At 36.1% G+C, this 13,882-nt stretch overlaps 1 protein-coding gene across 1 annotated transcript; it reads left to right on the top strand.

The window, feature by feature from the left end:
• Positions 1-5,018: 5,018 nt before the first annotated feature.
• LOC132042815 (uncharacterized) lies at positions 5,019-6,474 on the top strand. The gene is made up of 2 exons (XM_059433331.1): positions 5,019-5,508; positions 6,330-6,474. The coding sequence occupies exons 1-2, from the start codon at positions 5,134-5,136 to the stop codon at positions 6,462-6,464; spliced, it is 510 nt and encodes a 169-aa protein (XP_059289314.1). The 5' UTR covers positions 5,019-5,133; the 3' UTR covers positions 6,465-6,474.
• The last annotated feature ends 7,408 nt before the right edge of the window (positions 6,475-13,882 follow it).

The following is a 13,882-nucleotide window of genomic DNA, read 5'->3' as shown; positions in this document are numbered from 1 at the left end:
GTCCGTGGAACCAAGGGCGTCCGGGAGCGGTCGGGGTTCACGACCCCAGTTCCGGGGCCCACGGACCCATCCACGGCCCGTGGAATGCAGGGGGGCCGTGGACCGGCCCGGAAACTGCCCCCCGGTTTGTCCGCGTCTCGTTTGATCCCCAATCCTTATGGAACCTTCTTAGCACTTTTTATCCTTCATTAGCAACCAAGGGCCGTCATAAATCTTCCCCAACACATCATTAAGTTGTCATCGACTTACTATATAAAGTTTTTCCCGAACTTATGCTTTACCTTTTCGGAAACTTTCTTATCTAACATCGAAGTTTTTAAACCATTTAGAATCATCAATTCATGTCTTACTTATTGAAACATCGTATATTAATTTCTCTTTAGCCTACTCCCCGTGCTCAACGGAAAAATTTTCGGGGGTTAACATTAATTTGTTTTGGAAGAGGGAAAATGGGATTCCCCTTCACCTCAAAACTAAAGATTTGCCTTTTGTGTGAATTCTTGTGAACTTTTGGGAAGGGGTTTTAAAAGTCTTTTTATTGGTGGAATGGAGAGGAGGTCCCGTTGTATTTTGAGAGTTTGGATAGAACCCTTTCCCCTGTTTTGCCCATTAAATGGGGCATTTAAAGAGGGGTCACCAGCTCCTCTCTCATCTTTTTCAAGGAAAGGTCGGGGTGAAAAGGGCCCCTTTAAATTTTAAAATTCGCAGAAACCCCAAGATTTTCACCCTTGTTAGCAAAAATGGGCCTAAAAGGTGACGGGGCCCTTTTATTTTGAAAACAAAATTTAAGACTAAAAGATTCTATCCGCATAAAAAGAAGGGGTATAGGTGATATTTTCGGATTGATGATAGAGAAGAAATAGGGGGTTCAAGGAAGATTTTTTTAGAGACCCTTTCCCCCTTAAACAAAGGTTCTCCAAAGCTCAAACTCAAAAGATTTCATTTTGGAAAAATTTTGGGGGAAAAAAGGCAAATGTAAAGGTTTTACAAAGGTAAAATACTAGTTTTTTTCTAATGTAGTAAATGGTAGGAGAAAGATATTACAAGAAAAAAGAATTCGAAGCAAGTTTTGGTTGAGGTTCATGGCTGGGGCGAAAGTTTTAAAAAAAGTTCAGAGGAAACTGTTAATTTTATTTCCCCAATCACATTAGGGCAGGGTAATGGATGAAAAAACCCTTTGGTGGCTTTGCCCGAATGGGTTAAACCGGGCAGGTTTGCATAAAGGGGCCGGGGTTTTTGGCCCCGAGGGTTTTTTCCGGTTTTCTTAAAATTTTGAATATAGTAGGGGGATGTGTTAATATTGTTAAAGCCTTTTATGAAGGTTTTACTCTTCCAAAGTGGGACACAACTAATTGGGCGGCCTAAAAAAAAGAGTACGACTTTCGTAGGGGCCTATAAGTTTGAGTAACTTTATTAATAAAGTTATTTCAAGATTTTGGGGTTTAACCCCGGAATGACCTAATCTATCTCTACAAACCAATCGGGGGAAAGGGGAAGAAACAAATTTGGAATGTTTCAAACTAAAAAATTTCCGATATTAAAAAAGGGGGCGGGACCCTAAGGAAATAAAGCTGATATGGCAAAGGCATATGATAGGGTATCTTGGTTTTCTTAGAGTTCTGAGAGATTTCGGATGATTTTGTTGACAACCCGGAGACAATTTGCAAAAAATTTGGTATTCGAATTTTAAGGTCCCCCTTTGTTTTTTTCACTGCGGGGTTGCGGGCCCCCTTTTTTCCCTCTTTGTTTATAGTTGTTTTTTCCCAAAGAGCCTTACAAACCTTTTTGAAGATCCTATTTTTTTGAGGCTTGGCATCCCTAAGTGGAGGGATTTAAATCACTTGGCATAGATAGACACTATCTTTTTTGTTTACGAAAAGTTTTTCGAATTGATTAGGGGAGTGTTACGATATGGGGTGCAATCAAATCTTGGGAATAATAAAAAAGTTTTTTTTATACCCTTTTGGTTAAGTTTAGCATTAAAGAGCTAAACGGGTTTTGAATATTCCCTTAAAATCGGGGTTTCCCTATCTTCCATACAAAAAAGAAGAAGATGTATTATAATATTTGATCAAAAAAGTAAAGGACAATTTAAAAAACTAAAAGGAAAATTGATGTCTTTTGTGGAAAAGCTGCTCTAAAGAGTGTTCTTAAAAGCATGCCTAGTATTTACTTTCAAAATGGCCCCAAAAAAATACACTACCCAAGAGGATGAATATTTCTAGTTTTATTGGAAAACTGGGGGAGAAGAGGAAAAAAGGTTGGACATCATGATAAAATATGTGTTTTCCAAAGGACAAAGGGGGAGGGTTTCGGGCCCTTTTTTTTATTTTCAAATTTTGTTTTTTTATGGGGAGTTCGGGACTAGTTCCCTATGGTCCATATTCAGGGGAACAAATTGGAAAAATTCCTTTTTAAATGGGGGGGATCACAATTGGGGAAAAAGAAGCTGGAAGCAGAGATGAAAGGAACAAACTTTTTGGGGGAAAAAAAAAGGTTCATCTAGTCTATGGTTTAAACCGGGCAGGACATTGATCACACTTTTCCGTTGGTTATCTTCAATGAAGATTTAGAAGATGTGGATGTTGTGTTATCATAAGGAAAATAGATATTGATCTCCAACAGTTCCGAAAATGATCAATAAGGTTAAATTGATACTTTGGGGGGGAAAGACAAGTGACAAACCATGGGGATGGACAAGTACCGGGGAAAATTTGGGTGCATGGGGGGTTTTTAGATAGAAAAAACAAAAAGTGGTTCATAGAAACATAGGATCAAAGGCCTTCCTTTCAAGATAGCTTTCTTTTTGAGGTAGGCTGAGTTACCATTAATGTTTTTTCCATGGGGATTAATCAACCAATGCGTGTCAGGGTTTCAAAAAGAGACTAGATTCTCTTTTTTCCGGGAATTTGGAGGAAATTTGCGGGATTTCGCGGGCGGGGTTAAGGTCCTTTTGACAGATCAATCAATTTGCACTAAATGGGGGACGAAAGTGCAACCCGGAGGCCTCTTTTTAAGCATTTCCATCCTCTTAGTGGCATTTGTGGAAAAGGGGAAAAATATTGTGCATGGGGGGGGATTCTAGAAACCAAGTATTATAGGCATTAATTGGTTTGGGGCCAACTTCAAACAACTGACGGCGACCGCCGATAATTGCCCCCGGGGGAGGGTTTTTGAAGTTTTTAATATATCACTTTTACAACGTGGTGGAGTTCCTCCAAAATTGGGTTTAAATGTAACACAAAGGGGCTTATAAGAGGAAACGGGCAGTTCTTCCCTTTTCCGTTAAGAGATAGGGGGGGGACTTAATTTTTGCAGGGGAAGTACAAGGAAAAAATCCTCTCTTGAGGTTGAGGCAAAAGGGAATCTTAGAAAGGGTAATCTTTGTGCTAATAATCAATTTTTTCCCCCATTTTGAGGCGACTCACTTGTCTAGAAAGGGGTTAAGGGAAGGAAAGTGCCGGAAAGATGAGGAGTTAATAAGATTCGGGGAAAGGAGACAAAAAAGGGAAACTAAAGGCTCATGTGTTTAAAAGGGAACAAACGGGGATTATTTGGCTACGGTTGTTCATTTTCGGGGGTTCTTAAAATCATTCTTATCGGATCTTCCCGAGGCAAAGACTATTGTTTTAAGGAAAAAAGAAAGAACTTTAATTCAAGACTTTGGGAACCTAGGGGGAACCATTAGCCCAAAATCGACGCTGATATTTAAAAACATCGCAATTTTAAGAAATAAAAGAGTAGAGAGTCTCATCCTAATACTTAGTTACGGGAAATTCTATTCAAAGGGGGATTAACCTTTTTTCACCTTTGGGGAATCTCCTTAGTAGCTTAGGTTGGTGTGACACGATGAATATTCGAGGCATTGTCATAAAGTAAATTTAGCAAAAAAGGAGAAAAAAAAAGTGTTTCAACTTAAGGATTCTTCATTTGTTTTTCGATTCCTACACCGGGAGAGCTTTGAAGTGACTTGAAATGGAATCAATCCGGTTGGAGCAAAAACCAAAAAATGTTATTTTTGCTTTTTTTTTTCATTTTTTTGCTAATCATATTGTAGGTACTTTTTGGGCCCAAATTTTTTCTGAGACATTTTGATTAATAAATTTAACCAAAATGCAATTGCTTTTATTAAAAAAAAATTTAAAGGTAAAATGGAAAATCAAGAATTATTCTAAAATAGAAAGCTATCATTTTTTAATTGACTAAAAATGAAAATTATTTAAAAAAAATAATGTAAGTACATATGTTGAAATCAAATATCTACTCCCTCATCACAATTTAAGTGATACTTTCCAGAAATTATAAAATTTAAATTAAAGTTTGATTACTCCTCCGTTTCTAAATAAATAGTTTTTTTTGGCTTTTCATTTTTTTCAAAATTAGGGGCTTTAGATTTCGAAGAAATTATCTTATTCCTTCAAAAAAACCCCTTTTTTACATAATCAAGATCATTAAATAGCTTTTCTGGAAGGGGGTAACTTGAAAAGGGTAAAATTGAATTAGAGGTGAGTTAGTAAAAAACTTTGAATTTTCAGGTGAACAAAATCTTTGGGGAGCATAAAAAAACAAAACAAAATAACTCAATATTTTAAGATTAAAATTCATATATTTGGAAATTACATAAAATAAATGTTCAACTTTTCCATTTAATTTGGTGAAAAAAAACTAAAATTTACGGTTTTTAAAATCAAAAGGAAAAGTATCCAAAATGGGGGAAAAAAGATCTCCTCTGTTAAAAAATTCCCCCGTTCCTTTTTATTTTAAAAAGAACCCTTTTTTTTATTTAAACAATTTAAATTTATTAAATTTTCCCCAAAATTTTAAGGGTTTTGGGAAACATTTTTGTATATTTATTTTTAAACTTGTATAAATCAAAATTTTAAAACCTTTTTGCGGAGGAGTAAAATGACCGAAAGGGGTAACTAAACAAAGAACAAACACGAGACATTGTAACAGGAGTAATAAAAATTGGAACAATCAAAATGATGGTAAAACGTGAAAGTCATTAACTCTACTTTTTGTCTTCTTTTATTGCAACGGCTACTTTCTGTCTCTTCTTTATCTTACAGAACTAAAACCAATACTAGTCCAGTAAACAAACACAACAACGTAACGTTGTCAATATCAGAAACTATGGAAACTTATAATAACAGTGGTCCATTAGTAATGGTGATAGAGTATTTAGAATCGTCAATGTCGAAAGATCTTCTCTGCAAATTCCCCGACAACTCTGCTTACGATTTCGACTATTCCCAGAGCTCTATTTGGTCTCCTTTAGTACCTCCTCCGCTGTCTTCCGACCGTAGGCTCAGTTTCGGTCTTTCAAGAAAGTTGTCGTACGAGGATGATGAAACCTTGTTCGGGAATATTAAGAGGAAGTTTTCTAGTGTGCTGTTTGATAACATGAAAGTATACAAAAATTTGAAGAAGAGACAGAGAAAGGGGTTTGATTTTTCTCCTGTACCATCTTCTTCTAAGGTCGGCTCTTGTACTTCAACTCCAAGAAAGGTAATTTGATTTTGCACCTTTGGGTGGCTTCTTTTTTGTCTTGCAATTTTCTGCTTCGATGTGGACATGGAGGATAGTGAGCAATTTTAGGTCGAGGTATATACATATTTGTTTAGTTATATAATGTTTCAAGTTGGTATAAAAAGACATCTAAAAGGGCTCATAAAGGTTTTATTTATTAATTATTTTTTCCAATAATAAAATTAGGGATGGTTGCTAGCAACATTAACATAATAGAGGCTGTCACCCAGTATAGAATGATCCGATGTTTGATTCAAATCCAATACTTAAGAAACGTGTTAAATTGATTCTTCTTAATGAATAGATTTGATAGTTACGAAGTCAAAGGGATTAGTTACGAAAGGATATTTTGAGTCATAAAACTATAATGAAATATACATACCATCAACTAATATTTACTGAATGAAAAATAGTCTGAAAGAAATGGTTCGGACTTTATTTTTTATTTCACTCTCCTTATTGCTTTAGGTTTTAGATTGCCTTGAAATTATATTTTAATAGTGAGGGTGATCGGGTGGTTTCTTGCAAAGAAATGGTGAGTATAGTGCTATATTATATTTCCCTGGCTTAAATTCTTAGATTCGTCTATGTACATAGACAATATGCATACTGATAGTTTTCTTTGATTATAATAAATCAATTGAATTGAATTTCGTTAAAAATGAACTGAATTTCATCCTCAATAGGTTTGCAAATTCAATAGGACTAATAATGAAGCAGAGCAAACTCGTAGTATCTTCTTTTTCCAATTTGTGATTTCGCAAATCTAGTGAGTTAACAATATGTTATAATGCATGCAGGGGTGGGCTAAGGTGCTAAAAGCGGCTTCTAAACATTTTAAGAAGAAGGGCAAGAAGAAAGATTCTGCAGGTCATCTTAATCTTTCCAAATGTTTAACTGGCAATAGTCTTTCGCGCACTACTACATATCCATAGTCAGTGTGATGGGGATATTTCTTGTAAATCTAGTAATTTGCTGGCCATAATTTCCAGTAAAAGTAGTATATATGCTGTTGCATTTGAGCCGAAACACTTGTGTTTCTCCACTAAGTTGTACTTTGATTAAATTTATGTTATAGCAATTCTATCATTGTTGCTAGTGAAAGATCACGCTTAATAATCAGCTTTGTAGCAATCTAATCTCTTCAATGCTAATACTATAGAATTAAGATCTGCAGGTAATATCTAGTTAAGTATTTGTTCTACAGCAGTCAAATGACTTGGTTTAGTAACTTTTAGGATATTAGGGGAACTTGTGGTCACTGGTGGAAGTTAGACTATTGTGTTTAGGAAAATCAGAGTCTGTAACCTGTTGAGAATTGTGTTTCGAGCAAGAGCCTAATAGCTATTATACACTTGGGATGTCTTTGTTTTTTTAATAATATCTGAATGAGACGGGCTTAAATGGAGTGACATGGAGAGTAGTTAGCTTAAATGATACACCAACATTTGCCCGGATAGTGGAATAGAAGCTATTTTCCATATTTTCATAGTTTTAACATCACACGTAGTTTTTCTTGTCAAAGCTTGGTCAGTCATTTCTTTAATGAATTCCCCTTTCATCTCAATTAAGCCCCAAGTGAAGAGGATTTGATAATTATATCTATAGTCCAGGTAGCATATGAGAAGAGGCCTTATGATAAGTTTATTAAACGGAATATTTTCAACTTCTAAAAGCATTTTATTTCAGTTGATACCCTCCACCCACCTTAGACGAGGCAAAAGAAAAGAAGAAGAACGAGGCGAGCTTACTTTTTGGGCAGTGGGGGGTTTGGGAAATTTGGGGGCTCTCAGGCTGCAATTTTTCTCGATGATGCAGAGGGTCCCTAGATCAATGATAAGATTGTGAATTCAGCATCTACATTAATGTTAATACATTTTATGGTTTCTTGACAATGCACTTCTATCCATTTATATTTTATTTTTAATTTCCCAAATTTGCAAGCAATACTTAGTGGCACAAGTTATCTCCTCGCAGCTACCTCCATTGTGATAGAAACCGACAAAGAATTTGTGAAGGCTTCGAGTAGTAAGCGATAGGATAATTGTCTGATAGCTCTGGAAGAGGTTAATCACAGCCCACAGGAGACAACAATGTGCGACGAATCTAGTTTTAGAAGCATTCATTAGTCTAATAGAGGGGGCGTAGAGTCTTTCGGTAAAGGCAAACACACTATATACTAAGCAAGGTAGGTCTTCTATCCATTTATATTTTATTTTTAATTTCCCAAATTTGCAAGCAATACTTAGTGGCACAAGTTATCTCCTCACAGCTACCTCCATTGTGATAGAAACCGACAAAGAATTTGTGAAGGCTTCGAGTAGTAAGCGATAGGATAATTGTCTGATAGCTCTGGAAGAGGTTAATCACAGCGGAGACAACAATGTGCGACGAATCTAGTTTTAGAAGCATTCATTAGTCTAATAGAGGGGGGGTAGAGTCTTTCGTAAAAGGGCCCAAAACAACTATATACTGTGCAAGGTAGGTCTTCTATAAAGCCCCTGCCATAATGCTAGAGAGACAACTTCGAGTGAAAGACCATTCCATATCTGACTCGAGCTGGCGTAATTTTAATTCAGTGTTGGATGGGGGTTTAATCAATCTACATACTATCAGACGACCAAGAAAACACCTGGAAATTGTTTATGAGAAAATGGAAGGGATAGGAGGGCAGAGGATAGAGCAGAAAAGGGCACAGGCCGAGCTAGAAGCTGTTTTCGGTTTGGTAAACCCCAAATTTTTATTTAAACCTTGTATTTGTATTAAGAAATTCATTTAATATGTTTCCCCGCCTCTAGAAAAATCTCAAGAAATGTAAGATTGCATTTAAGGCAAAACTAACTTTGGACATGCAATAGCTTTGGGAGATGTTAGCAAAAGTTTGATCCCAAAGTTCACTCTGCTGCAAAAAACAAACACAGTCAGCAGAGTTTTAACCAATTCAGCAGCTAACTATTAAAAAGAATTTGATCTAAGAATAAATTTGTAACAAAGTTTCAGAAGCTAAACTGTAAAAAAGAACTTGATCTAAGAATACTTTGCTGCAAAAAAATTCATTAGCTGCTTATAGTGCCCCCAAATTTCGTTGCTCCTCTAACTTCTATCATGAAAAATTCATGCGCAGTACTTTCAAACGATCTAAAAATAACATCGGGAAATACAATTCAAGTGGAAAACCGATATAGGGAAAACAAAACATTTTTTTGAAATATGTCAAACTTCAAAAAATTGCAATCACTCGAGCAAATCTAGTTTTTTTCCCCCCTTGGAAAATAAAGAAAGGGTTTTATCGAGCTAAGGTTTTATTGAAGTAAAGTTAAAAAAAAAACTTTGTAATACAAATATCGGACACCACTATATTAGGCATAAAATGAAGTAAGTTCATCAATTCAGCTTCCGAAAAACAACTAAATGCCATATAAGATAACATTGTCAAATTTCACTTTCCCTAGTTCCCCCATTTCTTGCAGCCAGTTAGCCCATATTTTTACTTTTTACCCTTCATTTGACTATTCTGAAGTTTATCAGCAAACATAAAACATAAAAGCTGAATTTTTGATAAAACAACAAGAGGGATGACACTACTAGAAAAAAAGGTTTTTCCCACCATGAATCAATGGGAAATTTGTTGTTTAAACATGAGTTTCCCACCTCATTCCCGCCAACAGTTCACGGAAAAACAAGGTAAAAATTCTTGAAAAAAAAACCAATTTTTGTGTGAAAATTTTTTTTTTCTTTTTTACGGCTCTCAAGATATCGTGAGAATACCCCAAAAATTTTCAGGGGGAAAAAAGTGATTTTCCCGAGGGGAGTTGTGTTTTCACGGGTAATGGTCTTTGTCAACTTATAGTAGACTTATGACTGGCCATTTTCTGAGACATCCTTTGGGCTTAGATAGGAAGATTTTTTAGTAAAGTTGTATAAAAAATGGTTTTCAAAAATGGATCAAAAAAACAGATAATAATAGCAGGAATATCACTACAAGAAAAAAGGTTTTTTGCCAAAACATTTTTTTTCCCAAATGTTGGATGTCGTTGCCAAAAAGTACTTTTCGTAAAAAAAAAAAAGGTTTTTTAAAATGGTTGCGAAAACCCTCCGAGGAAAAGTTCTTGCAAAACAATTGGTAAAACTTAAAATTTAAAATAAATGCAAAAAAAAAAAAAAAATTGTTCCCAAAAATTATTTTTTGGGATCCGTAATGCCTAAATGACAACTTTTTTAAAAAAAAAAAATTTTTGTTTTTTTGATTAAAAAAAAACAAAAAAAAAAAACAAAAAAACCCCAACAATATTTTTTTTTGCCAAAAATGGGTGGTTAAGTATGATTTAGCAACTTTCCTATATTCCCACAAAAGTCAAAATTTAAAAGGGCCAAAGTAAAGAAAACCCTCAAACCATTATATTTTTTTTTTGGGGCCCTTTAACCCGAGAAATCGGGCACCTTAACCTTTCCGCCTTGCCCCCTTTCTTGGTGTCCCCGTGTTGCCCCTTTTTTTTAAACTTTTAAAGTTTTTCCCGTTTGTGGGGAAACCCGGTTGACAAGTGTCAAGAAAAGGCATGAGAATATTATCTTTTTCTCTCTCCCCCTTCATCTTCCCCTCCAAAAAATGTCCATGATTTCTCCATTAAGGGCCCAAAAAAAATCAAAAAAGCCCAAATAAACAAAAAAAAAAATTTTTTCCCCAAACACACCCCTTTACTTTTTTTCAAAGACATCCCCCCATTTTACTCACAATTAACCAAACCTTTTTAAACCCTCACAATTCTCGAGACATCTATCTATTCTATACTCACAATTAATCAAATCACATTTCTAAATTCCTTTTTTTCTAGTGTTCTTTTTCGAAGATTTTGCGGATGGGTGATTGAGCATTGGGTTTGATTTTGTAGAACCTCAATAATCATGGTGTCCAGCTAAGATCAAATCCGGATTTTTACGGTTTTTCTCATTTTATTTTTAGAAAATTTTGGGGCGGGGGTTTTAAAAGAGGAGGGGTGGGGGGTTTAAAAAGGGAGGGGGGTCGGCGGGGGGGGGGGGGCGAAGAAAGACTATTTTTTTTTTATTTTTTTTTTTTTTTTTTTAAAACCCTTTTTTTTTTTTGCAAAATACGTGGCTCTATCTTATTTGTTTTTTTTGCGTGAATTCCCCCCTTTTGTGTTTGTTGCATATTTATTTTGTGTTATATGGCACAGCTTTGTCTTGGAGGTTGGGGACGGTGTATTGAGGTAAATGAAAAATATGAAAGTTTGAGGGTTTTTTAACTTTGGAATTTCAAATAACCAATTTTTAAATCTATAAAATAACATATTATATACATGTAAAGGTCAATAAAAGTTGTCCTACAAAATATTTAATTATTTATTTCCCAACTCCCGTAGCGCACAAAAGAGCAAGGCTATCCAACGTCACTAAATTCTAATCCAAATAAGTGACCCGAAAAATCTTCTTCAAAAATTTGTGCATTGCTGTACCAGATAGCCAGTAGTGTGTAGTCTTGAAATTTATCCTTTTCGTCCTATAAAAGAAGACAAATATAATTACACTTTGTTAAAAAAATTAGTATAAAATTTTAATCACGAATGGAACAAAACGGGAAGAAACAACCAAATTTTACGTTTGACAAACAATGGGTCTAGGTCTACAACTATTGTTTATCAAGTAAAGCCCAAATATGGAATGAGGATTCGCAATCTGAGTGAACACAAACTCAAAGCTCACATTAAGGAAATAAATTTCAGAACTAGGAAAATTGTAAACAAATCCAAGAACTTCAATTAATCTTGAATAACTACAAAGCTTCCATAAAAAAAAAAAAATAAAAAAAAAAAAAAAAACCTCTTTTTTCTAATACCAATTAGGGGATTGATATAGAAATTAAGAACGAAAAAGAAGAAAGGAGGCGGGAAAGGGGGAGGAGATGAAAAAAAGGAGGAGAAGAAGGGGGAGAAGAAGAAGAAAAAGGAGGAGGAGGAAAAAGGAGGAGGGAAAGGGGGAGAAGAGGGAAGGGGGGGGGAGGAGGGAAAAAGAAGAAGAAGAAAAAAAGGGGGAAGGGGGAAGGGGGAAGGGGGAAGGGGGAAAAAGGGGAAGGAGGAAAAAAGGAAGGGAAGGGAAAAAGGAAAGGGGAAAAAAGAAGGAGAAGGGGGGGGAAAAAAGAAGGAAAAGAAGGAAAAAGAAAAAAAAGAAGGAAAAAGAAAAAAGGGGGGAAGGGAGAAGGAGAAAAAAAGAAAGAAAAAAAAAGAAGGGGGGGGAAGGGGAAAAAAAGGGGGAAAGGAGAAGAAGGGAAAAAAAGGGAAGGAAGAAAAAGGAAAAAGAAGAAGAAGAAGGAAAAAAAAAGAAGAAAAAGGGGGGAAAGGAAAAAGGAAAAAGGAAAAAGGAAAAAGGAAAAAGGAAAAAGGAAAAAGAAGAAGAAGAAAAGAAGGGAAAAAAAAAAAGAAGGAAAAAAGAAGGGAAAAAGGGGAAAAAAAGGGGAAAAAGGAAGAAAAGAAAGAAGAAGGAGGAAAGGGAAAAAGGAGAAAAGGAAAGAAGGAGGGAAGAAGGAGGGGAGGGGGAAAAAGGAGAAAAAGGAAAAAGGAAAAAGAAAGGGGAAGAAAGGAGGAGGGAAAAAAAGGAGGGGAGGAGGGGGGAAGAAAAGGAGGAGGAGGAGGAGGAGGAGGAAAGGAAAAAGGAAAGGGAAGGGGAAAAGGGGAAGGAAAAAGAAGAAGAAGAAGAAGAAGAAGAAGAAGAAGAAGAAGAAGGAAAAAGGAAAAAGAAGGAAAAAGGAAAAAGAAAGAAAAAGGAGGAGGAGAAGGGGAGAAGAAAAAGGGAGGAGAAGGGGGAAGAAGGGGAAGGGGAAAGGAAGAAGGGAAAAAAAGAAGGAGACGAAGAAGGAGGAGAAAAAGGAGCGGGAGAAGAAAAAGGGGAAGAAGAAAAAAAAGGGGGAGGAGAAGGACAAGAAGGAGAAAAGGAGAAGGTGAATCATCCCCTGGGGGTCCTTAATTCCATGTATCTCGCAATTGGCACCAAGTGGCACTCCGGCTCACCTTTTTATGCGTGTGCATCCAAGTTGTATCAATGGAATCCCAAAATTTTATCAAACCCCCGTGGAGAAACCCTTTTCAAAGGGGGAAAAACCTTACTCCGGGAAGATGCAAGTCCCAAGTGCATAAGTAGCATCCAAAACCGACTATTTGACTAAGCACAAGCTCGTTTGTTTGCCTTTTGATAAACCCATAAAAGATCAATTCGGAGAAGAAAAAAGGGGGGAAAGATCTATAGGAGGGGGGAAAAGGCGTTTGGGATCCCTTTAAAAAGTTGGGGGAAATGTGGAAGGATAACTTGACAACCAAATCCTCTTGGGAAAAGGGCCAAAATTTTAAAGAAAGTTTTTTAAGGAAAACGAGAAAGAAATGATTGTCGTAGGTTGGAGCTTAAAAAACCCCCAAACCCAACTTGAAATTATTTGTCGTTTTATGAGCTTGCCCGATCTCTCATTCTTTTTGAGCTCACTAAGATGAACTTGCTGATGTTTTAATTCCCCAAGGGTTGAATATCTTAATAAGAATACAAGCATTAAAGGGAAAAAAGGGGAAGTGGAAGAAGAGAAAAACTATAGAGCAACTCAAAAGGATAAGTTTGAGTAGTTTAATGTGGGTAGAGATAAACCCTTCAGGGGGAAGGGAAAGAATCCATGCGGAGTTCCAAAACCATCTAAGATTATTTTCTAGACATTTGTTAGGACTTGGTTTGACCATTGTTTGTGGATGGTAAGTGAGAATCCGTAATGCAACACCCTTTAGGAAAATTTCCTTCCATAAAACATTGATAAAGTGGATCTTTGTCCTAGGATAGAGAGGAAACCCGGAGTTTGAAAATATTATCAAGAAAAATTTGGAACCAAAAATTATGCGATGGGGGTGATAAAGCAATAAAGTGACCATTTTTAAAACCTATCCACAATCACCCGACACGATTTGCCCTTGGATTTAGTAAGACCTTCCACAAAACCAGCATATGTCGACCAAGGGAAAACAGAAAGGGAAAAGGGGTTTTAAAACCGGATATGCAAAATATCATACTTGTTCCCCGGGAAATGGTCCATGAATGAAATCCCAATGTCATTTCTAATGACCTTCCTATAAAAATTTAAATAACCACCTTTCTCGTAGTTGCTCAATACCGGGTCACCGATGGGTTAATGCCATAAAAAGGAGAATCTTTTTAGGATCTTTGTTATCACTAATAACAAAATTTTCACTTCCTTCGAGTTGTTCATTAATCTAAGGAAATCCGTGGTGTAAGTTAAAAAAGCAATAGGACCTATCTCGGACGTAGTCCAACGGGGTTTTATTTTCCCCTAAGTCGGGGGAAAATGAAA

Source organism: Lycium ferocissimum, unplaced genomic scaffold, assembly GCF_029784015.1.
Source record: "Lycium ferocissimum isolate CSIRO_LF1 unplaced genomic scaffold, AGI_CSIRO_Lferr_CH_V1 ctg18098, whole genome shotgun sequence".
NCBI lineage: Eukaryota > Viridiplantae > Streptophyta > Magnoliopsida > Solanales > Solanaceae > Lycium > Lycium ferocissimum.
The sequence above is the reverse complement of the archived record's forward strand: the minus strand, read 5'-3'. Positions and strand labels throughout refer to the sequence as shown.